The sequence below is a fragment of the Mauremys mutica genome, chromosome 3, assembly GCF_020497125.1.
Source record: "Mauremys mutica isolate MM-2020 ecotype Southern chromosome 3, ASM2049712v1, whole genome shotgun sequence".
Lineage (NCBI taxonomy): Eukaryota > Metazoa > Chordata > Testudines > Geoemydidae > Mauremys > Mauremys mutica.
Window position 1 is genome coordinate 207,694,962 of NC_059074.1, and position 24,294 is coordinate 207,719,255.

The 24,294-nt window shown below is 52.5% G+C and overlaps 1 protein-coding gene across 2 annotated transcripts in view; it reads right to left on the bottom strand.

Annotated features, from left to right (window-relative positions):
* TTBK1 (tau tubulin kinase 1) overlaps window positions 1-24,294 on the bottom strand; it is a 160,431-nt gene that overhangs the window by 80,719 nt on the left and 55,418 nt on the right. For both annotated transcript variants that reach the window (XM_045010368.1, XM_045010367.1), the window contains one exon: window positions 15,794-15,941. In XM_045010368.1, coding sequence (XP_044866303.1) covers window positions 15,794-15,941 — 148 coding nt within the window. The remainder of the gene's footprint in view (window positions 1-15,793; window positions 15,942-24,294) is intronic.

Sequence of the window (24,294 nt, forward strand, 5' to 3'; positions counted from 1 at the left end):
TCAGAATCCCCAAGCCGCAGTCCCAGGGAGGGTCAGACACGTTCCTTCTCACTGCACAAAGGATGGCAGAGAGACATTTTACAAAGGGATCTTCTTAAAGTGACTGTCTCCACTGCAGCAGGGCCCCACCCAGCAACGGCTCAGCATTCAGCATAGTGCTTGATCCAACAGTTTACAGCAGCTCCTCCTCGCAGGAGCACAGAGAAGGGCAAAGGGGATAAATCCATTGGGGTTACACATGGCACATAGCTAAAGAGAAGTGAAGATTGCTACCACCAGGGTCAGATTCAAGCACAGGTACTCAAGACATGTGCAAACCCTAAATAGAGCAACAACAAACCCCAGACATTTAACAAAGTCAGGAAACAGAGTTAAGGTAAGGCTTCTCACGTACCCCCCACAAACAACCTTAACTCTGCCCCTGCAGGAATGCCCCAAGGGACTCAGTACTGTAACTTTCCATAACAAATGCTGCCATTTTGTAAGTGTCCCATGTGCTCTGGAAAGTGACAGCCAAGTATCTCGACACCGAGCAGCCCTGTCTCCCTCTGCCAGCATTCCAAAGCAGGCGCAGAGGTTCAGGAAACGAGGAAAGTCAACTCCTCTCGCAGTCACAGGGGCCTTCCTGACAAATGAGAAAAAGAAAACTCTGCTCCTTCCTTTCCTTCATTATACATGCCCATCGCAAACTCTGGGGGGCAGCTTCGCTGGGACCATTCCCCGGTCCAGGGGCAGGGAACTCACCCTGACCCACTCCCCAGAGCCAGGCTCTGTGCACGTGGGAGGAAGGGAACTAGCAAGGGGAGCACAAGAGGTGACCCTTCCCTTTGCAACTCCGGACTTCTCCATGCCCTCCCCTACCCACGGCTGATGGCCACCTGGGTCTGACACCGACTCATCTTCGCCGGGCAGAAGCCTGGTCCTGTAAAGCAATACACATGCCTGTGCCATACTGAGGTACAATCCAGACTAATGAGTAGCTGTCAACCCTGCCCTGTAACCTGGGGTACCCTTTACAATGCCTCACTGCTCACAAACAGCCTCCAACCGGTAAGTCACTCCCAGCTAGGGAGTCTCTGTGTGCTGCCGCCAGCCAGCCACACCTTGGCTCTTACTAGCTTTAAAAATGACCCCAAACACTCCCAGTCCCAGATTTTCCCCCAGGAGCATATGCCCTGTACTGCCCATCCCCCTCCTGGGCAGTAGGGAGATACTAACTCTGTTTTTCCTTTAAAGGAATAATATGGTAACAACTTGCTACCCAAACAGAGTTACCCAGACACTTTAACGTGAACACACTGGATTAGATAGAACACGGAAACAAGTTTATTAGCTACAAAGAGAGAGATTTGAAATGAGCACAAGTAATGAGGCGTAAAAGCCAGAACTGATTACAAGAAAAATAACGATAAAACGTTTACTGATGCCTAACTTGACAAATTACATTAGATTCCTTAGGCCAGACCCCTCCCTGAGTCCAGTGGCTGCTTCCTTCGTCTCTTCAAGTGCAGTGAATGCGATGGGCAGGGAGAGAGAGGGGGGTGTCTTGGGGTGTTTGTCCCTCCTTTTTACAGTTTCAGTCCCTCTCCTGAAAAACATTTCCAGCTGAGACCCAGGCGCCAAAGAGTCTACGTGGAAGGATGTTCCCTGCTGGTTTTTTACCTGTTTGCACTTCCTTTGTCTTCCCTTCCTGCTTGAGGACTCTGTTTACTGCTTAAATGCAAATTAAGCAGAACACACCTTCCTTTGTTTAGGACAGACCTGTTTGCCAACCTCTGTTTGGGCAGGGCCGTGGGACTTGGAACATGTGCTAATAAGACCATGCAAGGGAATCTTATAACTTCCCACATAATGTTGCTGCACATATTTTACCAGGACGATACTGACCAGCCAATTGTGAGTTTTCAAATGTTGCCTTACAAGGCATACTCTGTACAAAGATTATTACAGTAGTGTGAGGAAGTGAACACAGGGGTGTACTCTGTCACAGTGCCACAGTGGTTTATGGTGCTAAGTGAAGACAGGGAGGAGGAGAAAGGCACCACCCAGGCCATACAGCACATCTGCCAGGGAATGGGGATGAATTCGCATGAAGACTGACCTTCCAACCCTGGGTCAACTTGCAGTCACCCATGTCAGTAGTAAGATTTGCTTGCACACATGACAAGGAGTGCAGAAGATGGAAGACAATGCCACAGACGTGCAAGGCCCCTTGCTGATCTCCCGATGGGCACCCTTCTGCTTCTTAGGCAAGCTGGTTTTTACTTTCATTTACTATTGTGTATCATCTCTGTGTCTACCCTCCTTTGCTTCAGTGCAGCGATACCACCACTGGCTGCTGCTTTGCTGCCAGGTCCCAGGCAGCCATGGGGGACCCTGCACTACTCTGTGGGTGAGGTGGGAGAAGCCACAGCATCACCGTCTGTATGGAGATCCACACTCACTATCTCAGCAGGCTGCCCAAAGTCAGGCTGCCTGGGAGGCTGCAAGTCGAGCAGGAGATTGAGAAGGACTGGGGGAAGCAGATGAATGGCTCTCACCCTCCTTGTACAGTCTGAGTGATGCCTAAGTAAATCCAAGGGAACAGGCAGATGCAACCCCGCCAGGAATGCCATGGGGAATTCCCTCTAGATGGAACAGTTGGTGGGCCTTGTAAGGCCCAGTGGATCTAGGAGATGGGCTGTCAGAGGGGATGAGCTTCAAAATCTGTTCCAGATGGTGTTGAGGCCAGCTCAGACAACCCCCAGAGCCACAACAAAGGGGGAAAATCCAGCTCTGAAGAGGGTGCCCACTCAGGTTAGGCAGGGAGGGGGGAAGGAGGTCAGACCCGGCTGGACAGAGCCTGGAACCAGAGATCCCCCATGTCTAGGAGAGGTGGAGAGAGTCCAAGGAGACACTGGTGCTGGACGGTCACAGCCAGGCTCCAACGTTTCTCCTTGGATCCGAGCACTGAACATGCTACCAGCAGTCAGAGGGCCATGAAGCCTGGTGGTAGCCCTGCCGCATCCATCATGGTCCTGGAATCTCGAGATGCTGTGGGACCCTTTGGCACTGGAGCGTCGCACCCAGGCCTGGCTTCTACTGCTGTCAGGACCAGGAGAGGCTGCTGCCTGCACTGAGGAGCCCTGAGTTCTGACCCACAGTGCCTCTGTCTCGAGCAAAACTGACCCAGAGGGGGAACTTGCCTCACCCCGGGTCCTGGTTCCAGATCAAGAAGTAGGTGTCAGTTTGGGCAGAAGAGCCTTTCCCCTGGCCCCCTAAAGAGGGGCTGAGAGCCAAGGACAGGGCCTTATGGTTCCCACAAAGGCCTTCCCTCAAAACTCAAGGGCCAGTAGGTCTCCTCCTGTAGGAGTGGTGCCTATAGGAGATTCTGTCTGCTCCGCCTGGCCTTGGGGCAAGGCCCTATGGAGAGAACTGTGCTTCCCCTAGGCAGGCAAAGTAGAGGGTGTGACCTCCTCACAGACAGCCCCCTGCTCGGAGTCAGGCAGATGGGCTACGGGATCCCGGCAACAGCCCCGAGAGTCCCGAGGAATGCACTAACATCACCGACTCCACTGGAACCGTCCCCGTGGCTGTGCAGGTACAGATACGGGCACTAGAGAGTGCTGATCAAACGGGAGAGCTGCGCCGGGGCTGCGCACTGCCGCCAGGCCCCTCTCACACCCTTGTCTGGAGAGCGAGAGGCTGGGAGGGGGAGCGTGTAGGCATTGAAGGGGCTACAGGACACCGCCTATTAGTGGGAATGGGCAGAAGCCTCCCCAAGAACCACCATGTGGCTGGCGGCGCGGCATCCCAGCTAGAACACCGTATCCATCCTAGACAGCCCACCTCTACTGCCTTCCTGTACATCGATTAACCAATCCTGAGCCTGCTTCCTCCTCTCACCAGCTCCATGTCGCCAGCCCCTCCCCCATCCCTCCCAGGCCCTCTGCCACACCCTCCTGCCCTCTGCACTGCTGCCAGCTGATGGACTGCCTCTCGTCTGGCCAGGCGTCACTATGGACACCGGGAGAAGCAGCAGAGCCTGAGCCCAGGACAGTAACACCACTTTGCATCGCTAAGGCACAATCTAAAATCTTTCTAAAACAGTCCACCAACCCCCTACAACTTAGCCCCTTCCTGTCCCCCACCCCTTCACATAACTCTCAGAAATGACTACCCGTGCCACACGAGTATTCCAGGATTTCCCTCCCTGCTTTGCATCAATAACTCAATCACAGCCTCTTCATTCATTCACAATTGTCCAAATCTCTTGATTACTTTTCTTCAGCCACATTACCCCGCGGAATTTCACACCCCTGTTCGTTTACTAGAGTGCATTCTCCCCCGGATGTATCTGTGAAAGCCCTTGTAAGCCCTCTGGCAGCGCCATTTCAGCCTGCCTCGTTCACTGACCTTTCTCGTTCCCTCTCAAGCCTTAACTGGCTCTTTACTCAGTTTGCTTCCTTTCCCCTTTTCAGCAGTGGCATTTCCCCTGCCCGGTCCCTCATGACACCACACTGGCCGCTGCTTGCCCCTCGTGCTTTCTTTCACACGGACTGCTTTCCACACTGCTCCCCGCTGTGCTGTGATAGCAGCCGCCTCCCCGGCCAGACATAGTCACCTCTTCCCCGTTAGCTTCAGGGCCGTTGCAAGTGCATAACTGAGGGCAGAATCGGACTCAGGGTTTAATTCCTTATCATTTACTGTACTGAAATCTCAGACCCTTGCCCATGCCACCAGACTGTAGGCAGACCTCACCCAGCCTGGGATGGGTGCTACCAAGCTTGCTTATCCCCCTGACATGATCACTCAGACTCCCCTTGGCGGCCCAGGGTGGCGTCTCCTCTGGCTGGACTCTCTCTCTTTGGGGATCACTGTGTTCAGTTGTATTTGTTACCTAGAGGCCAGACGGCCCTTCTCCCAGGAGAAGCTGTGGGAGAGGGACTGGGATCTGGAAGGCATTTCAAGGTCTTTCCTTAGGATTGTTCGGTCCGGAGGTGAGCAGTGGCGGGCGGCTCCCCTCCCTGCCAACTTGGCAACAGCTCCGCTCTCAAACCCAGCGGACTTCGGGGGAGCTGCCAGGGGCACAGGGGTGTGTGCACCAGGCACTTTGCCTCTGCCCCAGCTTGGAAGCCCAGCCACTTAGCAGCATCGTTCCGGCTCTCCACTGCCCCAGGGCCCGCCTTGGGAGCGGAGGGGCTCCACAATCCTGAGTGGACTCTGCCAAAGATACCGCCTCTCCCAGAATACACTCCCAGCCCCGGCCCTCCTGCCGCTGCCCAGGTGCGGGGGCAGGGACATGACGTGCAGGGAGCTGAGCTGAGCTGCCTTCCCAAGGACATTAAAGCACTGAGGAGTGAGCCGCTCTGAGTGTGGTCCGGGGACTGACGTAGGGGCTGGGCATGGGCAGAGGCTGGGCGGGGCACCGGGACGCGCTTGCTGTTACGCACAGCCTGTTGGAACCGGACACAGAATAGAGAGATCGCTTGCAAGTTCCTTAAGCACCGAGGCCCAGCTCCACAAAGGGACTTAGACACCTGAGTGCCAGGTTAGGTGCCACTGAGATCTCCAAGGCCCTCACTTGGCTGCCACCTACCCCTGTAGGTGCCTAAGTTCACTCAGTGCCTAAATGTTCAGGGTAAAAGTTCCCTCTGCCCCTGCCTCTGGGCACGCGCTCTGCTGCCTCCCGGTAGGCATCCCGGCCCCTATCTCCCGCCTAAGCCCCACTGCGATTCACAAACCAGGGGAGGCAGGTGGAGGAGCACCTACCTCACCCTTGAGGCCAGATCCACTTGGTGTCCTCTGATCATGCTTACTCAAAACCCGGCCGAAGGGGGTGGGGGTGCTCACCGGATAACTTTTAGCCAAGTAGAGCCCTCACCTGGGATGTCAGAGACCGAGGTTCCCTGCCTGATGGGGGAGAAGGGATTTAAACAGGGGTTTCCCCGCTCCCGGGGGAGTGCTCTAACCACAGGGCTACGGGATAGTCTGATGTGGGGCTCCTGCTGAAGTGTTTTACTTTGGATAAATAATTAGTGAGACACTGGAGCAGGGAGACTCCCACCTCACGGGTGTATGGCCTCGCCCTACCAGGCTAGAGTAATTCCCTCACTCACTCTCTCCCCCCGACACACCCATCCCATCCTCTGTATTCTCAGAGATTATTTTTTCTGCTACAAAGGTAAAATTTGCAAACCCGAGTGATACGGTGGTTGCAGACTGACTCACGCAGGGGGTCTCAAACTGGGGGGCGTGACCCCTCAGGGGTCACAAGGTGATTACATGGGGGTTGTGAGCTCTCAGCTCCGTGGGGCTGATAGCCCCGAGCCCCCATTAAATTAAATTACCCCCCCCCATTTTTAATTTATAAGGGGGGGGGGTGTCACACTCAGAGGCTTGCTGTGTGAAAGGGGTCACCAGTACAAAAAGTTTGAAAACCACTGAGCTAGAGCAAAGTGTAGCTGAGCACTGGCGGTGAGTTTAGTACTTAGGGGGGTTATCAATATTTGTAGCTGTGTGGTGTGTTCAATTCAGTTTTTAAGGGTCCCAGTTACTGAGTCTGGGCTGGGAAGGGAAGACGTGATATTGGAGACTGCGACTGGAAGGGCTGAGCTTCCCAGCCAGAGTGTGGGCGGGGCACGAGGAAGCTCTTGTGATTGTTATGCACAGCCAGGTGGAGGTGGACACAGAGTAAAGCAGAGCTCTTGCCAGTTCCTGTACACCACACCGAGGTCCTTGGAAGCTGGTGCAGAATTCCTCATTCCCCCGCTTCCCTGGCCATGGCAGTCTGTTGCCGACACCACTGACGGTTTATTGCTGGCGTCCTTACCCAAAGTACTTCTCCCCCAAACTCTATGGTACCAAATTGTGTCTCACTGGCCTGGTAAATCTTTATGAGCTGCAGGGCAGCCCTTCCGCCTCAACCCCCTCTTCTCTGTATGCAAACACACTTAGTACATTCACTCTCACCTTCCTCTCCCTATCAGCCCTGGGGCGGGACAACTCCACTGCCAGTTTAATGTGTAGAGTGGAACTGAGGCTGTAGCCGAGCTAACAGAAACCTCCTGTCAGCCCCTTCTGACTTACAAACTCTGCTAATTTCCCCCCTACGAAGCTGGGCCTGACCCCCTGGTTTATCGTGCCAGACTAGCACTGTAAAGCAATCTTAGTCTAAATGAGGCGCCATCTCTTTAAATGGACTCAGTATAATGTAGACAGTCACCTGCCATCAGAGCAGGCTGCAGCAGTCTGACTCCAAAACCTTCCTCCACACTAGCCAAGCCTCGCACCTCTGAGGCCTCCGACACCAGCCAGTTACCCGTTCTCTGCCCAGTCCCCTCTGCCCTTGGTGCTGTCACTTTTCGTTCAGCAGCACCTGGAATTCCCTACACTCCTCAGCATGGGTTTGGTCATCCCCACCACTGCTCCGGCGCTTTGGGAGACAGCAGCCCAGTCGTCTCTCTCTATCTTGGTCAGACATCTTAGGCCTCATTCCTCACTCTGTAATCAGGGTCACCCGCCTCCTCCACCTCTCAGGTTCACCCCTTTCCCTGCTGTTCTCACAGCCTATTGGGGCATGTTAACCGTCAGTGCCTAAAATCAGCTCATCTTCCAGGGGTGCACATTCAGTGAGCAAGATAGTGGCCACTGTGATTATGCCTATACAGCAACTAGACATCACAGCTGGCCTGTGCCAACCGAGCCGAGCTCGTGGGGCTCGGGCTGCGGGCCTGTTTCATTGCTGTGTAGACTTCTGGGCTTGGCTGGAACCCAGGACCTTGAGGGGTGGGAGGCTCCCAGAGCCCAGGCTCCAGCCTGAGCTCAGAAGTCTACACAGCAATGAAAATAGTCCAGCAGCCCAAACCGCCTGGCCCGGGCCAGCTGTGGGTTTTTCTCTGCTGTGTAGACGTACCCCGTGTGCAGGCCTTGCATGAACAATGGAAGAAAACAGAAGTAAGGAAACAGAGATTAACAGTGCACAAAGCGTGAATTCACAAGTGGCCTTGTAAATAATACGTAGCTAGTAGATAAATGATAAGCAAGGTCATGCATGATAAACTCACAGATGCACCGTTGCTGACCAGTACATACTGTAGCATAGGGATAGTTCATGATCTATACAGGGATTGACGAGTCTAGATTCCAGCCGAGTGCTGGATTCCAGAGAGCTGCAGGAAATGTTCTCCCAGAACTGGAAGACGCACTCTGGATAAGACGAGTGGAAAAGGTCTGAGGGAATCCCAACATTTTGGTGCCAGAACCCAGGATCCCCTTGTCTAAAGCAGGTAATGAGTCAGTGATGAGTCCAGAGTAAACCTGGGATCTCCCTGTCCGGTAATGCACCCCTTTGTGTTAGGCAGCAAGGCTCACAGTAAGGGAAATGGAACTGAAAGGGTTAAAGTATGGGGAAGCCAGTACCTCGTTGGAGGGTTGGATTAAATCCAAGGGCAGACCCTTTGGACTCCCCAGAAAAGTGACAGGAGACTGGGACCGGGTGGAAAAACGGAACTCCAGTAAGTGGAGCAACATTTAAAAAAAATAAGAAGGAAAAAAACATGTTCTCTCCTAAGAAAAATTCCATAACCTAAGAGAAATAGAGGGCGGTAATTTAGATATCTATGGAAAAGAATTACTGGCAGGACACAGCAAAGGTCTCTTGAATGTCACTGGAGCTTTAAAGAATAAGACCCATGGACAACCATGGAGGAGCAGCAATTGTAGCTAAAGAATATGTGCAAAAAAACTACAAAGATAAGCTCAAAGCCTGCAAGAAAAATCACTGAGAAATGTGTCACTTTGGGAGACAGGTAAGTGATTTAAGGAAAAGGTCTGGGCAGTTATAAAGGAGGGATTGCACCATTTAACACTGCATAGCTCGGAGGGAACTAAACCGTTGGGGTTGTGGAGGTGTTACAAAGTGGAAGTAGAAGTGTTAAAAGTAGAAGTGTTCAAAAGTTTAATAATAAAACCCAGTTATGTCAGTACAACTCTGGATAGTCACGACTGGTGGAACCCTCAGTCAATGATACAAGGGGGCCAGGTGGTGATTACTGATATGTTTTTGTCCCCAGGAGCCTTTAACAGCCACTCTGAAGGAAAATGAACCCTTTTCTCAAAGTAATGGTCTGTAAATAATAAAGTATAAATGACTGCTGCAGGCAGACAGACAAGATCATTTGACTATGGACGATTTAGTCAAAATGACTAAAAACGAAATAGGGATTTCTATATGGCTTCACTGCTTCTGAGTGTACTAGTGTGGCTGTAACCTGGGTACAGTTGTGTAGAAAAATAATTTAGAGCAACACAAGGGGCGCTGATCAACCCAAACAACAGATTGTAAGGGGAAAAAATGGGGGAAACACGTAGTAAGTTAAAACAGAAATACTGCCAGTCGGAAAAGAAAAAATGGAAGTGTTACAATTAGCTTACTAACGTCTCAGACAGCTGAGACACGGAAGGAAAATAAGGGAATGAAAACAGCTGTAAAATACAATGTGGCTAGGATACAGTAGTTATCAGAGCCCAGGCCAAAAGAGTTCGCCTGTGCAAAGCTTAAATATACAAATCAAATTGCAGTTTAGAAATGTGATGGCATCTGCTCATAATTTGCCATTTACAAAGGGAAGACAGCAGGCGTGTAAAACCATTTTAGGAAAGAAGAAGGTTCAGAGGCTCAGCTGGCAAGGCTAAGCTGAGCAAATTTAAAATATTTATTTGGTCTCAAACTGTTTGCAGCACAGCAAGGGACTGCAGAATTTTTTTAAAAACTGTTTTAAAAGGAAATGTAAAACGTAAGCATGAAATAAATTGGCTTTTAAAAGATTCCACTACAAATCTAGCCAAATCTTTCATTCAGAGTTGCAAAGCTGACCCAAACTCTGTTGGGGCAGCAGACATCATCTCCTGGCAGCCTTAACTTTGGTCGTTAACACGTTGGGCACCTCAATGCTTTTATAATGATTAAACATTTAAAAAAAAATTTGGTTATAAATGTTAACTATAAACTAGTACATGAAAATAGGGACTCAAAGGGTGGCCAGAACAAGGATAGACGCTGGATCCCTTTTTCAGTAATAAAGCAACAGCTGAAACAGTGGCAGAAAAATATGAATAATATATTATACACCTCTACCCCGATATAATGCGACTTGATATAACACAAATTCAGATATAACGCGGTAAAGCAGCGCTCCGGGGGGGTGGGGCTGCGCGCTCCGGCGGATCAAAGCAAGTTCAATATAACGCGGTTTCACCTATAACGCATTAAGATTTTTTTGGCTCCCGAGGACAGTGTTATATCGCGGTAGAGGTGTATGTATAATTAAATTGACATCGCTAATATAATGTTATGGCAAGTGAAAAATAGAAATTACTTATGAAAGCAGTAAGCATTCCTATGGAACATGCAGTGTATACAGTGAAAGGGGGAAAAGAAGTGTGAACGTGGTACTTAATTCAAATCCTATGTGTTTTGAAAGGAGAAACCAACCCAGAGCCAAGGAAAATCAGTGAAGCCCAACCACCATTGGAAAGTGCCACCCAAATCCTGTTTTCTTTGAACAGGTTATTAATTGTGGATGATTGAGCAACTTCGACTAATGCCCTGCCCATTCACAAACATGGCAACATTTCCTGTTGAAAACTGTATTCAAAAGTCTTGTTTAACTGTGGTGTAAAATAAATGCCGCTAAGGGAATAAACACAAGAACTATATGCTAGAGTTTTGTAAGTCAAAACAAACAAAACAAAACAGATTAAAGTGTCTTAGACTGCAAACAGGTCCATCGTTTAGGGTTATAATCTACCGGGGGAAATATTGTACGGAAATGTTCAATTTCATTATGTGTCAGTGTTATTGAATTTTACCAATTAGCAGTTACCTAAAGGATTGTGCCCACTGACGGTTGGGGCAATATGATTAAGAACTGCTGAAAGGACTTTCTGAACACCACTGTCTACCTTAGAATGGTGTAAACTGTCCAAGGGGGAGCAGCGACTACAACAAAAGAAACGGAATAAGACTGGCACAAGAACTGGACTGTTTCCAACTGACATGTCACTCTGAAACCCAGCTGACACTACGATGCTGTGGGAATGTGACCAAGCATTTCGACAGAAGAGAGCCACAAACATCTCACATCCACTGAACGAGCAAAACCAAGAATTCATTAAGTTTTGTTAGCTGTATATAATATACATGATATTGTAATGGCTTTCAAGGAAGTACGGGATTGAATCACTGTGCTCCACCAGAGTGCAGTGTGGGGGATAAATGCTATACAAAGTAAGACCAGCCTTAAGTAATATGCAGCAAGAAAGCTTGCCCTGTTTTATTGCCACAGAAAAGTTAAATATGTAGTAGGAGAGAGAGAGAGAGGACACCAGTTTGTTCCGGATAAGGAAATGAACAAAGACCCAATACCATGAAGTTAAATGTGAAGTCACTGTAGCCCATGTGGTGCGGAAGGAGTTTGTTTTGCCTCCTCAAATACTGTTGCAAACAAATGACAAGGTCTGGAAAGCCCCAGCCTTGTTCTGCTGTTGGAACCTGAGAGACACTAAGAGGTGTCATGTCGTACAGACAGGGTCACCAGCATGTGGGTTCACTCTGCGGGGCACAGTCTACAGATCGCACAGTATGGCTGAGATAATGGGAAGTTGGTGCAGTAAAATCTACCTGTGCTGGGAATGGCAAGTGCTGTATGGTGGCTGATGGGGACCACTTCCGGTATGGACCCAGGGAATGTGCTGAATTTGTTATGGTGATAGATAAAAACACAATATACAAACTGTTAGGGGATATAGTACCTAAAATATAGGGAAAGTTAAAACTGTAGAAGGATGCTTTAAAAGTAGGGTAACCATATTTCCCTATGCTGAATACAGGACACCTGGTAAAATGACTCATATTCAAGCGAGTTCAACGGCAATCAATCAGAACTGTGCAGTACAAACGTTCAAATTAACATCACGTTGACTGAGCCGCCGTTAAAAAGAAATACTGCGTAGCTGGATTCTTTTTATTTGCCTTTTTATCTTTAAGGCTTTAGGGTTCACACAGGGAGGGGTGACATGCACACCCGAGCTCCCCACACACACACAGGGAGAGGTCTCACACACACACACACTCCTGCAAACCTCTCTCACATGGGGGGGGAGGGGTGTGACCGACTGACCTCCCTTCCCCTCCCTGCCTGGCGCTCTCCGCCCACCATGCCTGGCTGGGCCCCTGGGACGGACCCACCTCTCCCAGTACCTGACGCCACATCTTCCCGAGGCAACACATGGGGGGGCACGCAGGGTCACATGTCCCCCCTCCCCAGATTTCTGCCAGGGTTCACACCAGGACGTGGCCAGCAGCAGCCTTTCGGAGGGAAGGGAGGGGAGCTGCTTCCAGCCGCGGAGGGATGACCTGGCCTGTGTCCCCCGTGGCTGGAAGCAGTTTGTCCCTTCTTGCCCGCACAGTGTCGAAAGGCAGTTAACACCTCTAGGCTGCGGCTGGCCACTGACGTAACCCAGCCGCCTCCTGTCCCCCTGGCTATAGCGTGGGCAAGAAGGGGTTAAGCCCTACGGATGCATTGTGCACCGGGGCCCAGGGACCCTGAGTGCAGGGACTTCAGTGAACCCGTCCAGAGAGGTGGCTCAAGCAGGGGAGGGTGCCTCGGGGACGGAGCAGCTCCATGCTCCCTGGGGGCAGGACCCAAGGGGTGAGGGGTGAAGAGGGTGCTAAACCCCTGCCCAGGAGGCTGCTGTGAAGCTGCAGGTTCGTAGCATGAACAGGTTGGAAATCGCTTCTCGCCACTGCAGAGATTAGCTGAGAGGCGGGAAGGCTTCCCTGTCCCAGTACCGTGCGGGGCTTTGGCACATGCAGGGCTCGGCTCCCCCGGGGCAGAGGGTCGTGGGCTTTGCGGGGGTGCTGGCGCAGCCAGAGGCAGTGGGGGAAGGAAGGAAGGAGCCTGCTGGCCAGGCTGTTGGTGAGCTGAGCGCTCCGACCAGGGGCTGGTTCTCTGCACAGCGCTGGGAGCAGGATGTGCCCCGCCGGGGTGGGGGGGGGATATGGAGGAGCAGCGGGGCTAGGGAGGGTGACGGGGCAAAGCAGGGTGAGGACAGTGAGAGAGGAAGCATGTAAATGACCAGTGCGTGGCACCTACCCGCACTCATCAGCCATCGCCAGCCGGAAACGGGACGGGGCCCTGCTGGCCGAGAGCCAGCACACAGCGGGGGCTGCACTGAGAGACCAGCAGGGGGAGCAGCTTCCCCTACATGCTGCATCTTCACCCCACCACCAGCCTTACACACCCACCCTCATCGCCGGCCACTGGACCGCCCAGCGCTGAACGCCATGGGCGCCAACTTATATGGGCTCGTGGAGCTAAAGCCCCAGGAATATTCACAATCAGGGGCTCTGCTCCACCAATAGTTGGAGCTAGGTTTCGCCCCTTTAAATCCCAGCCGCGGCCGGGAGTCAGAGGGCTCCGGGCTGCCTGCAACCGCGGGGAGCCCAGAGCCCTTTAAATCCCAGCCACGGCGGGGAATCAGAGGGCTCTGGGCTGCCCGCTGCTGGGAGCCTGCCCGCTGCGGCGGGGAGCCCAGAGCCCTTTAAATCTCAGCCGAGGCTGGGAATCAGAGGGCTCCGGGCTGCCTGCAACCACGGGGAGCCCAGAGCCCTTTAAATCCCAGCCGCGGCCGGGAATCAGAGGGCTCTGGGCTGCCTGCAACGGGGAGCCCAGAGCCCTTTAAATCTCAGCCGCGGCTGGGAATCAGAGGGCTCCGGGCTGCCTGCAACCGCGGGGAGCCCAGAGCCCTTTAAATCCCAGCCGCGGCCGGGAATCAGAGGGCTCTGGGCTGCCCGCTGCGGCGGGGAGCCCAGAGCCCTTTAAATCTCAGCTGCGGCTGGGAATCAGAGGGCTCTGGGCTGCCGGCAGCAGCGGGGAGCCCAGAGCCCTTTAAATCCCAGCCGCGGCTGGGAATCAGAGGGCTCTGGGCTGCCTGCAACCGCGGGGAGCCCAGAGCCCTTTAAATCTCAGCCGCGGTGGCTGGGATTTTAAGGGCTCAGGGCTCCCCGCGGCTGCCAGCAGCTCAGAGCCCGTTGAATCCCAGCCCCTGGCCGCTGATTGCCCCCTCCCCAGACTCCTGCCCCAACTGCCCCCCAGGACCCCCACCCCCTATCTAAGCACCACTGGTCCTTGTCCCCCGTTACCCACTCCTGAGACAACTGCCCCTAACTGCCCCTTGGGACCCCAGCCCCTATCTAAGCCTCCCTTCTCCTTGTCCCCAACTGCCCCCTCCTGAGACCCCACCCCCTACCTGTCCCCTGATCAACCCCCTGGACTCCCATGCCTATCCAATTGCTGCCTGTCCCCTGACTGCCCCTCCGAACCTCTGCCCCATCCAACCCCCCCTGCTCCTTTTCCCTTGACTGGCCCCTGGAACCCCCTACCCCTTCTCCAACCTTGTAATCTTGTGGCACTGACGCGCTGTAGCTTCATTTTATATCGGCTTACAGGGCGGGAGTGGGGGGGGGGCACCACCATTTTGGGCCCCACCAAAAATTATACAAACCTGCCGCCTATGCTGACCGCTGGTGGCTGGCTGGCTGGCGAGCAGGGATCCAGCCAGAGCAGGATCCGCCAGTACCGATGGAGGGGAGACAGACAATACTGCCCCATTGGCCTGTTTTTAAGAAAAAGTCGGGACACCTGCAGGAGGGCTTAAACTCGGGACTGTCCCTTTAAAAATGGGACATCTGGTCACCCTATTTAAAAGCAGTATTCCTGGATCTTAAAATCCCTGTTCGGACTAGTTAGGTAGTCTAGGCTACTGCATGTGCTATATACAGTAACAGACTTGTAATTCATTTGGCTTAGGGAACAGAAGAACTAAACCCAGGGGTTAGTAAGACACTTTGGAACCGTTGATACCCATCACCCAGCTCATAACCAAACAGTATCATGAGGTAGGCACCATTGCAGGAGCAGTTAACCCTGTGTGGGCTATGAAGAGTAGGCAGCCTCCACCCTGTAGTTCAGACAGTCAGTGTACTTTTAATGGTTGTGCAGTTAGTAACCAACACTGCTCTACTACAAAAGAAAAAAAAGGAGTGGATATGCAGGCCTTGCGTGAACAGTGGAAGAAAACAGAAGTAAGGAAACGGCGCTTAACAATGCACAAAACATGAATTCACAAGTGGCCTTATAAATCATCTGTAGCTAGTAAATAACAAGTAAGCAGAAGAGTCACGTGTGACCAGCTTGCAGCTTTGCTAACTAGTACATCTTGCAGCGTATGGACAGCTCCTGATCTATGCAGGGATTAGTTCATAAAATCAGAAAGCCAATCGTAAAGTGCATGACACAATGTAGAATGTAATGCTCATGCATTACTCTGTTTTGGACCAGGTATATAAGCTGATTTATAATCATGTACTTTGGACTTGCGGTTCACCCTAACCCACCCTGCCACACCTGAGCCTGCTCACCTCGGGTATAGCTTCATGAAATGCCCATAAAGAAACCTCAGTGACACGCCTGGATTCCAGAGACCTGGAGGAAATGTTCTCCCAGGTGCTCTGGATAAGCCGAGTGGAAGAGGTCTCAGACTCTGGAAGCCCAACGCTATGCAGAGCACAACAGAGCTCTGTGCTGAAAAGCTGAATGTCACAAACACACTCTGAGCTAGGCCGAAGGAGAAGGTTAGAGAGAGCCCGAGCCAACTTGGCCTCCAACCCTGGCCATGGCAGGGCAATTGTAAGATCACACACACTCGCTGGAGAAAAGATCAATTGGTTACCAGCTCATTTCCATCTTACCTTGCAGCTTCTTCAGGACAGCCACCTCCATCTTGAGGACCTGCTTGGGCTGCTGGGCTGACTCCACTTTCAGGGCCACATTCTCACGGGTTAGGAGATCCATTGCCTCATAAATCTCACCGAAACCACCACCACCAATCTTCTTCAGCTAAACAGAACACAAAAGCAGGGATTAGCACAAATGGGCGAGACCGCGTCTGTCCATTTACCATCACACAGCAGGAAGGAGCAGGGCACCAGCCCCTTCACTGCGCAGGGAGGTACTGGGCCCATTCCCCAGGCTGCCTGTGACATGACCACCTGTCACAATCAGGACATGAGTGATCTGAGCTAGTGGTCAAAGCAGGAGTTAGGAGAGTCAGGCCAGGTCGGATACCAGGAGGTCAGAGGACAAACCGAGAATCGAGTGCCTGGAGGCAGGCTACCAAGAGATCAGAATCAGGAGACAAACCTGAGAGCTGAACAACAGAACTGTGGTTTCCGTTTGCCAGAAGCTGGGGATGGGCCACAGAGAATGAATCACTTGACAGTTACCTGTTCTGTTCATTCCCTCTGGGGCACCTGGCATTGGCCACTGTCGGAAGACAGGATACTGGGCTAGATGGACCTTTGGTCTGACACAGTGTGGCCAATCTTATGTTCTTAATGACAACCAGAGTCAGGCCAGGTTGGGATACAAGGGAGTCAAGCCAGGGGAGCAGGAGCACAAGCAACACATTCTCCCAGAGCCAAGCAGATCCCAGCTGTATGGACAACTTCCTGTTCCTGTGCTGGGTTTATACAGAAGCGGTGGACCAATCGGGACCCCCAGCATTCTGCCAGTCTGGTGCCAGGACTGGAGTCCTCTGCTGAGGTTCAGCTGCTGTCTTAGCAGCTGTTAGCAGGTAGCAGATTGGAGCATATTGCTCCTATGAGTCCCGTGGACCTGGGTCCAAGACCCATGGTCCCCGACACCACCCGTTCGCTGCCCAGGGAGGTACCAGCCCAGCTTCCCAGCCGCTCTGCGATGTGACCCCCCCCATCAAAGCACAGCGAAGTATTTACCCAGCTTCCCAGTCTGCCTGTTATGTGCAACTGAAGAGTGGGGAAGGAAAAGGTCTTTGTGCTCCCTTAATCTAGGGCTGATTTGTGTCAGGCCAGACCCCAGCACAAGAAGAACAGATTTAAGGCTGCTCTAACTTATGCCAGCTGCCCATCCATTCAACTTCTGGGGATACCCCACTTTCCCTGGACATGGTGAAGAGAAGGCAATTTGCAGGCCATACAGCGGAGCAATACATAACACCAACATTACTAGAGACAGGACTCAGACTCCAGTGAGAACCATCTGGCCTGGGACCGCCAGTTCCTTTCAGCTCCCCTCTATTCAATGGAAAGGAAATAGCTGTTCACCCGGGAGCTTCCCTAGCTCTCCAATAGCATCACTGAAAGTGTGAAGATCAAGAGGGAGCAGGGCATGCTGGGATCAGCCTTCCTGGGCCACTTCCCATATTAATAACACATATATCACACTTCCCAAGACTATCTGATTAAACCTCACCAATCCCTTGGGAGGAAGGTTCATGGTATCCTCATTTTACAGATGGGGAAACTAAGGCAGGCTCTCAGGGGCTAAATGACTTGCCTGAGACTATCCAGTAAGTCAGTGGCAGAATGGGGAACAGCACCCAAGATATCATGACTCCTCGTGTTATTCTCATTCTTCTGTACCTTATAAGATGTGGGATGGGCATAGACTCCATTGCCCAAGTTTGTGTCCTGCACTTTGTCCACCTCTCTCCTAGCAGAATAAATGGATGAGATCCTAGACAGGAGAATCTTTTCCCTCTCTAGCCAGCCTAGTCTTTTTAGACATCACTAGGGGAGAAGGCTGCAGAGCTAACGGGTCTATCCATCAATGCTGCTTCCTTGTTTCACAGACAGTAATGGGAGAGGAAGGCATCTCTGTAGAAACAAGGCCTGGTAACACACAACCCTTGAAAAATACTCCCCTGGGCTCCTTTGAAACAGGCTCTTTAAATCTTGACACTGTTCATGCCGAGCGATCATTAGCATTGCCAGGCACAAGAATAAAACATGACAGAGTTTGTATTTCAGCCTGCAACAAGAACCAACCCATTCTGCTGCTGGACACCCTCACGATCACGCCCAGTGCTCTGAGCTCTGCCCTGGATGCCAAGCGTTAAAAAGTCACAGTACTATCCTGCCAGCAATCACCAGTCCAGTCCCTGCTCTCATAGGAAGCCCCGTCAGATAACCCCATCTGTAACTTATCAAGATTCATCTTCAAGCTGGTTAGGTGGTTTGCCCCCACTCCTCTTAGGGGGAGGCTGTTCCTCTGATGGCTACCAGGCTGAATTTGCACTCCCTTCTCCATTACATCCATGGAAACGACCCGCAATGAAATCGTTCATGTCAACACTGAAGTGTCATTGTGGACATGCCAATTACATTAGTGGGGCAGGGGGAGGTGTCCACATCTCAGGCATTATTTCAACGTATCTGCACATGCAGTAAAACCTCTCTGCATTGATTACCTTTGGTTCACACATGGAAGGTTTTCTTTGCAACCACGAGGGCTAGACACTGATTTTTAAGAAGTAAAAGCTTAGATTATGTACAGTCTGAATGTGTCGTGTGGATGTCACAGGGTAGCTGGTCCCTGTGGATAGACCAAGCCCAGTGCCCCTGACCAGAGCAGGTGAATCCAATCCAGCTACATTTATAAAGGGCTGCTGGCGGGCAGTCAGAGGGGGAGATGGACTGAGACAGACTGCACCCTGGGAAGGGGAAGCCAGGGCCTCAGAGCTGACTGAAACTGGGAACCTGCCAGGAGCAGGTATGCCAGAGACCCCGGGGAGGGGCGGCCCTGAAGCCCAGGGCTAAGGAATGAGTTAAAAGTCTGTTTTTTTCTGTTTGTTTGCTAACCTCTGTTAAGAAAACACATCTCCTGGAAGAGGACTGGGCGAGGCAGTGCATGCTTTGAGGCTGGAGAGAAACCTGGGATGGCTACAGTGGGTCACAAACACATCAAGCCGGCGCGGGACAGCTTGTGGCCATGTGTTAGATCTCCTTGCTCTGACAGCTACTACAGGCAGATTTCACTTTTATCCACATGCTGTAGCAAAGAATAACTTTGGTCTCGTTTTCGCTACTGAAGAAAGAAGCTGAGACTCTCAACTGAGTCCCAATATTACCTTTTGGGGGTTTTTTAAAATGACAGCCATCATACTGAGCTATTGGCATCCCCAAGGGCCAGATTTCCTATCTATTTTTATGGAGAATTCCCCATGGACATAAAAATCGTTGAGACAACCCAGCCCAGAAAGAGCTCAAACCACTTGACTGTGATAGGAACAGAACTAGCTGCATCCTAAAGGTGCTCCCTCCAGAGCCATGTGGAGGCCTGGCACATGGGCACAGGGAACCTTACACTGCCTCGGTCACTTAAGTCATTTCCTTGCACCATTAAGGGATTCTGCTGTTCCCAGCAGACTGCCAATAAGCAGGAAAAAAACCCAGCCAGGTGCCCTGGGTGCTAAAGAAACGTACACACCAGTGCATTCAGTATCACCACTGCAAATGTAAATGAACTGCTGCCAGCTCCCTGCCCTCCCTTTCTGATCTCTTTTATCCACTCGGCCTCCTTTCCTCCGGTCCCACTTGATATCTCTTTCACGTACAGCTCTCTACCCAGCCGGTCCCATCACTGCCAGCAATGCTGACATCAGACGTGCAGCGTGGATCCTGTGTCAGCATCCATGGGAGGGCCAGAACTGCCTCTCCGTCTCATTTCAAAGCTGTGCTGAACACGGACTTACTCTCCAGTGACAGCCCCTTTTAATTGCTCCCCGCCTGGAATTTCTATTTAATGTTGTAGCTGGCAGAGCACCTGGAAAGACAGTTTGTATGAAAGACCATAAGCAAAATGAAATTGAAATATATTGCATTTCCCTTTCCTTTCGGCTCTTCCTCCCTGCGGGCCCAATCCTGCCGTCCTTACTCAGACAGGGCTTCCATTCAAAGGGGTGATAAGTAAAAATTGCATGATTGAGTCCCATGGAGCTGGCGGAGAAGAAAAAGGATTTTTGAAAACACCCCTTATTTTGTTCTCTGACGGGTAATCTGCAAAGGAGAACACAATTTGGGTTCAGGACCATTTTGCTTCTTTACAATGAGTAGGGAAGCCCTGAAAGGGAGTTGGGGTTGGTTGGGGTTTGATTTTTTTTAGTTTGTATCTGCTCTGGAAATATCAGGACGCCCAAGTCTTAACCTCCCTGTCTGTGCGGGACGTCTCCTTGTAGGACCAGACAACTGGACAGGGACCTTGCTCTTAGTTGACAGGCTGCTGGATCTTTAACAAAGACATCACTCTTCCCCATTGTTTACTTATATTATTCTATTAGATAGCGCCGGCTAAATGAATGAAAAGCATCTGAAGTGCCCAGATTTCATTCCCTTGCTCTCTGGGAGGACCGTGCTAGTTCTCCAATTATCCCTAATCTTCTGGCAAAAGCAGGTTAGCCAAGACCTACATTTACCATGTAAAATACTTGCAGAAAAAAGCACAGAGAAGAAAAAATGGACAACAATTCCCTCCCCACTGTAGGGCACCTTTAAGTCTTCACCCTATGCAGTAATACAAAGCATTTTTTACAATGCACAAGGGGCTAGTTTATGCCTGCTGAAGGAAATGTAATTTTTAATTTTCTAACCTGGGTGCGCATAACATCGCAACCTTATTGTTGCATCAACAATTTTGTTGCACTGAAGGTGTTTATTTAAAGTCCATTCTGACAAAGCACTAAAACAAAACATCCCAATGCCACTGCTGTGTCCTCCACTGAATACCTGCAGAGCTGCAGTTTGCAGTAACCCACTACGTACAGTGCTGGTGCCCAAACAACATACAGAGAATAAATGGCATCACACCAAGTGAGGTGCTTAAACAGGCCTGTCCATTTCTGCCCCGTTCAACACACGATAACAAAACCAGGCTGGTCAGCACTGGGAAAAGACAGTCGGTGAGGGGGGAAAGTTTTATTTTCAAGATTTTAACAGGCTATAAGAAAAACAGACCGTATCAAAGAAACCAAAAGGTGTCAAAGATGCATGTGCCTGTATAAGTAGCTAACCCTGGGTCTTTCTAGGCAGAGGAGATGCAGCCAGGAGAGACAGCTGCTCACTAGCACAGAAGTAGGTTCCCTGAGCAAAAATATCAGCATGTCATGGTCCTAATGTGCAGGCCGGGGCTAAAGCATCAGGTCTGCATGTACTTCTAGTCCTCCTGCAAAGCAGAGCTTCCACCTGTGACCTGGGAGTCCCCAACACAGTGATGTCTGACCGAGCCTGTGGAAAACCTGGAACAAGAACTCTTAAGAGGCACGAACTCTTCGGCCCTTCCATTAATCTCACTGGAGTGTTAATGCTAGAGCCTAATGAAGACACTTGATGATCAGCCTTCACTAATTGCTGATCATTTTAGCGAGGCCCTGGGGAAGCGAGGAGGGGGGAAGCCCCTGGTATGGAGCGGGGTTGCTGAATGGAAGTGGACGCAGAGGAGACACAGCCAGGAAATGGGGAGAGAAACAGAGAGGAGGATGGCAAAGGAAAAGCAAACAGCTAAGACATCGAGGACCAAACGGGCACGATACTCCACCACTGAGCGATGCTGAGTAGGACAATAAAGTGCTGAATAATAAGTAACGAAGTTTACTCCAGAGACTGTATCCTCCCTGGATCTTTGTGCAAATCTCATGTTGGAACTGGGAGGGACAGACTCGGGGGTGTCCTCTGTGGAATGAGGGGGGAGCAATCCTGAATTCATACAGTGCCTCACAGACCGTTAGGGTTGCCAACCCTCCTGGTTTCACCGGGAGTCTCCCGGAATCAGGTCCTATCTCCCGGAGGCTACTGATGCCAAACTGGGAGATTTTAGGTGCTAAAAGTCCGGTGGCGCAGCAGGGCTAAGGCAGGATCCCTCCCTGCCCTGGCCCCGCTCCCAGAAGCAGCCAGCACGTATCTGCGGTCCCTGGAGGGGGAGCAGAGGGGGTCTCCGCGTGCTACCCCCGCCTTGAGTGCCGACTCCACATCTCCCATTGGCCGGGAACTGCAGCCAATGGGAGCTGCGGGGGTGGAGTCTACATGCAGGGGCAGTGCACAGAGACCACTGGCCCCTTCACCTAGGAGCCTCTGCTAGAGGGATGTGCTTGCTGGTCGCATTGGGGAGCCGCCCGAGGTAAGTGCCGCCCCCCTCACCTCCTCCCACACCCAAACTCCCTCCCAGAACCCGACCCCTCACCCCTCCCGCACCCAAACTCCCTCCCAGAACCTGACCCCTCACCCCCTCCCGCACCCAAACTCCCTCCCAGAGCCCAACCCCTCACCCCTCCCACACCCAAACTCCCTCCCAGAGCCCGACCCCTCACCCCTCCCGCACCCAAACTCCCTCCCAGAGCCCGACCCCTCACCCCTCCCGCACCCAAACTCCCTCCCAGAGCCCGACCCCTCACCCCTCCCGCACCCAAACTCCCTCCCAGAGCCCGACCCCTCACCCCTCCCGCACCCAAACTCCCTCCCAGAGCCCGACCCCTCACCCCACCCGCACACAAACTCCCACCCAGAGCCCCACCCCCCCTCACCCCTCCCGCACCCAAACTCCCTCCCAGAGCCCGACCCCTCACCCCTCCCGCACCCAAACTCCCTCCCAGAGCCCGACCCCTCACCCCTCCCGGAAGCACACTCCCTCCCAGAGCCCGAGCCCTCTGCCCTCACTCACCCTAACTCCCTCCCAGAGCCCGCGCCCCGCACCCCCTCCCCCACCCAAACTCCCTCCCAGAGCCCGACCCCTCACCCCTCCCGCACCCAAACTCCCTCCCAGAGCCCGACCCCTCACCCCTCCCGCACCCAAACTCCCTCCCAGAGCCCACCCCCACCACCCTCCCGCACCCAAACTCCCTCCCAGAGCCCAACCCCTCACCCCTCCCGCATCCAAATTCCCTCCCAGAGCCTACACCCCCTCCTACACCCCAACCCCCTGCCCCAGGCTCAGCCCAGAGCCCCCTCCCACACTCCAAACCCCTCAGCCCCACCCCCAAGCTCAGAGCCTGCACCCCCTCCTACACCCCAACCCCCTGCCCCAGAGCCCCCTCCCACACTCCAAACCCCTCGGCCCCACCCCCAAGCCCAGAGCCTGCACCCCCTCCTACACCCCAACCCCCTGCCCCAGAGCCCCCTCCCACACTCCAAACCCCTCGGCCCCACCCCCAAGCCCAGAGCCTGCACCCCCTCCTACACCCCAACCCCCTGTCCCAGAGCCCCCTCCCACACTCCAAACCCCTCGGCCCCACCCCCAAGCCCAGAGCCTGCACCCCCTCCTACACCCCAATCCCCTGCCCCAGAGCCCCCTCCCACACGCCAAACCCCTCGGCCCCACCCCCAAGCCCAGAGCCTGCACCCCCTCCTACACCCCAACCCCCTGCCCCAGGCTCAGCCCAGAGCCCCCCTCCCACACTCCAAACCCCTCGGCCCCACCCCCAAGCCCAGAGCCTGCACCCCCTCCTACACCCCAATCCCCTGCCCCAGCCCGGTGAAAGTGAATGAGGGTGGGAGACAGCGATTGATGGAGGGAGGGAGAGGGGCTGGAGTGAGTGGGGGTGGGGCCTTGTAGAAGGGGCAGGAAGGGGCGTGGCCTTGGGGGAAGGGGCGGGGCAATGGCTTTGGGTTTGTGCAATTAGACAGCTGGCAACCCTACAGACCATAAGTTAACAGGGAATTGAGCCCTCTTCAGCGCATGAGTCTGACACTCCTGGCATAGACAGAGACAAGCAAAATGGCTCAGGCGGCCCTGGCCAGAACCACAGCTAGATCCAAAGACAAAGAAGGAAAAATAATCGGGAGCAGAAGAAAGGAAGGGAGGGTTTCACAAAAGATACATTAAAAAGCAACCGACAATGTCCTTTCGGTTAGCAAGGTCCCTGCGAGAGCCGCCAAAACCATTCTTGCACTTCATGGCCTGATATGATGATTGTGAGACAAGGCAACAGCAGCAGCAGCACAAGGGAAACCCATTTGTGCTTAAAATTGAAGGAAAAGATCGTTCAAGGGAGTGAGGTGTTGTCCCCAACCTGTCTCTAGGTATCTAACGTGTGGCCGATTAACAGCTTCATTTTCTGTCCCAGCTCTACACAGAAACGCTAGGGAAGTGCCTGGGATTAAAGTCTCCGGCAGCCTAGACCACTGACGTCTGCATCTCACTCAGCCGATCCCAAGCATAAAAGGAACCGAATACCCACTCCAACGAGGGCTGTCATCTACAAGATGCAAAGCTGTCTGGGTAGGTTTTTAAAGGATCCAGATTTCAGAACGCTCTCAGCCACGCTCCATCAAGGTGCAGCAATGCCCAAGCACTACCTGCAGCCTGTATCTTTGACTAAATGAAGGTTTCAAGGTCTTTGGATAGAAAACAAGAGCACCATTAATCACAATGGGAGCAGCAGATC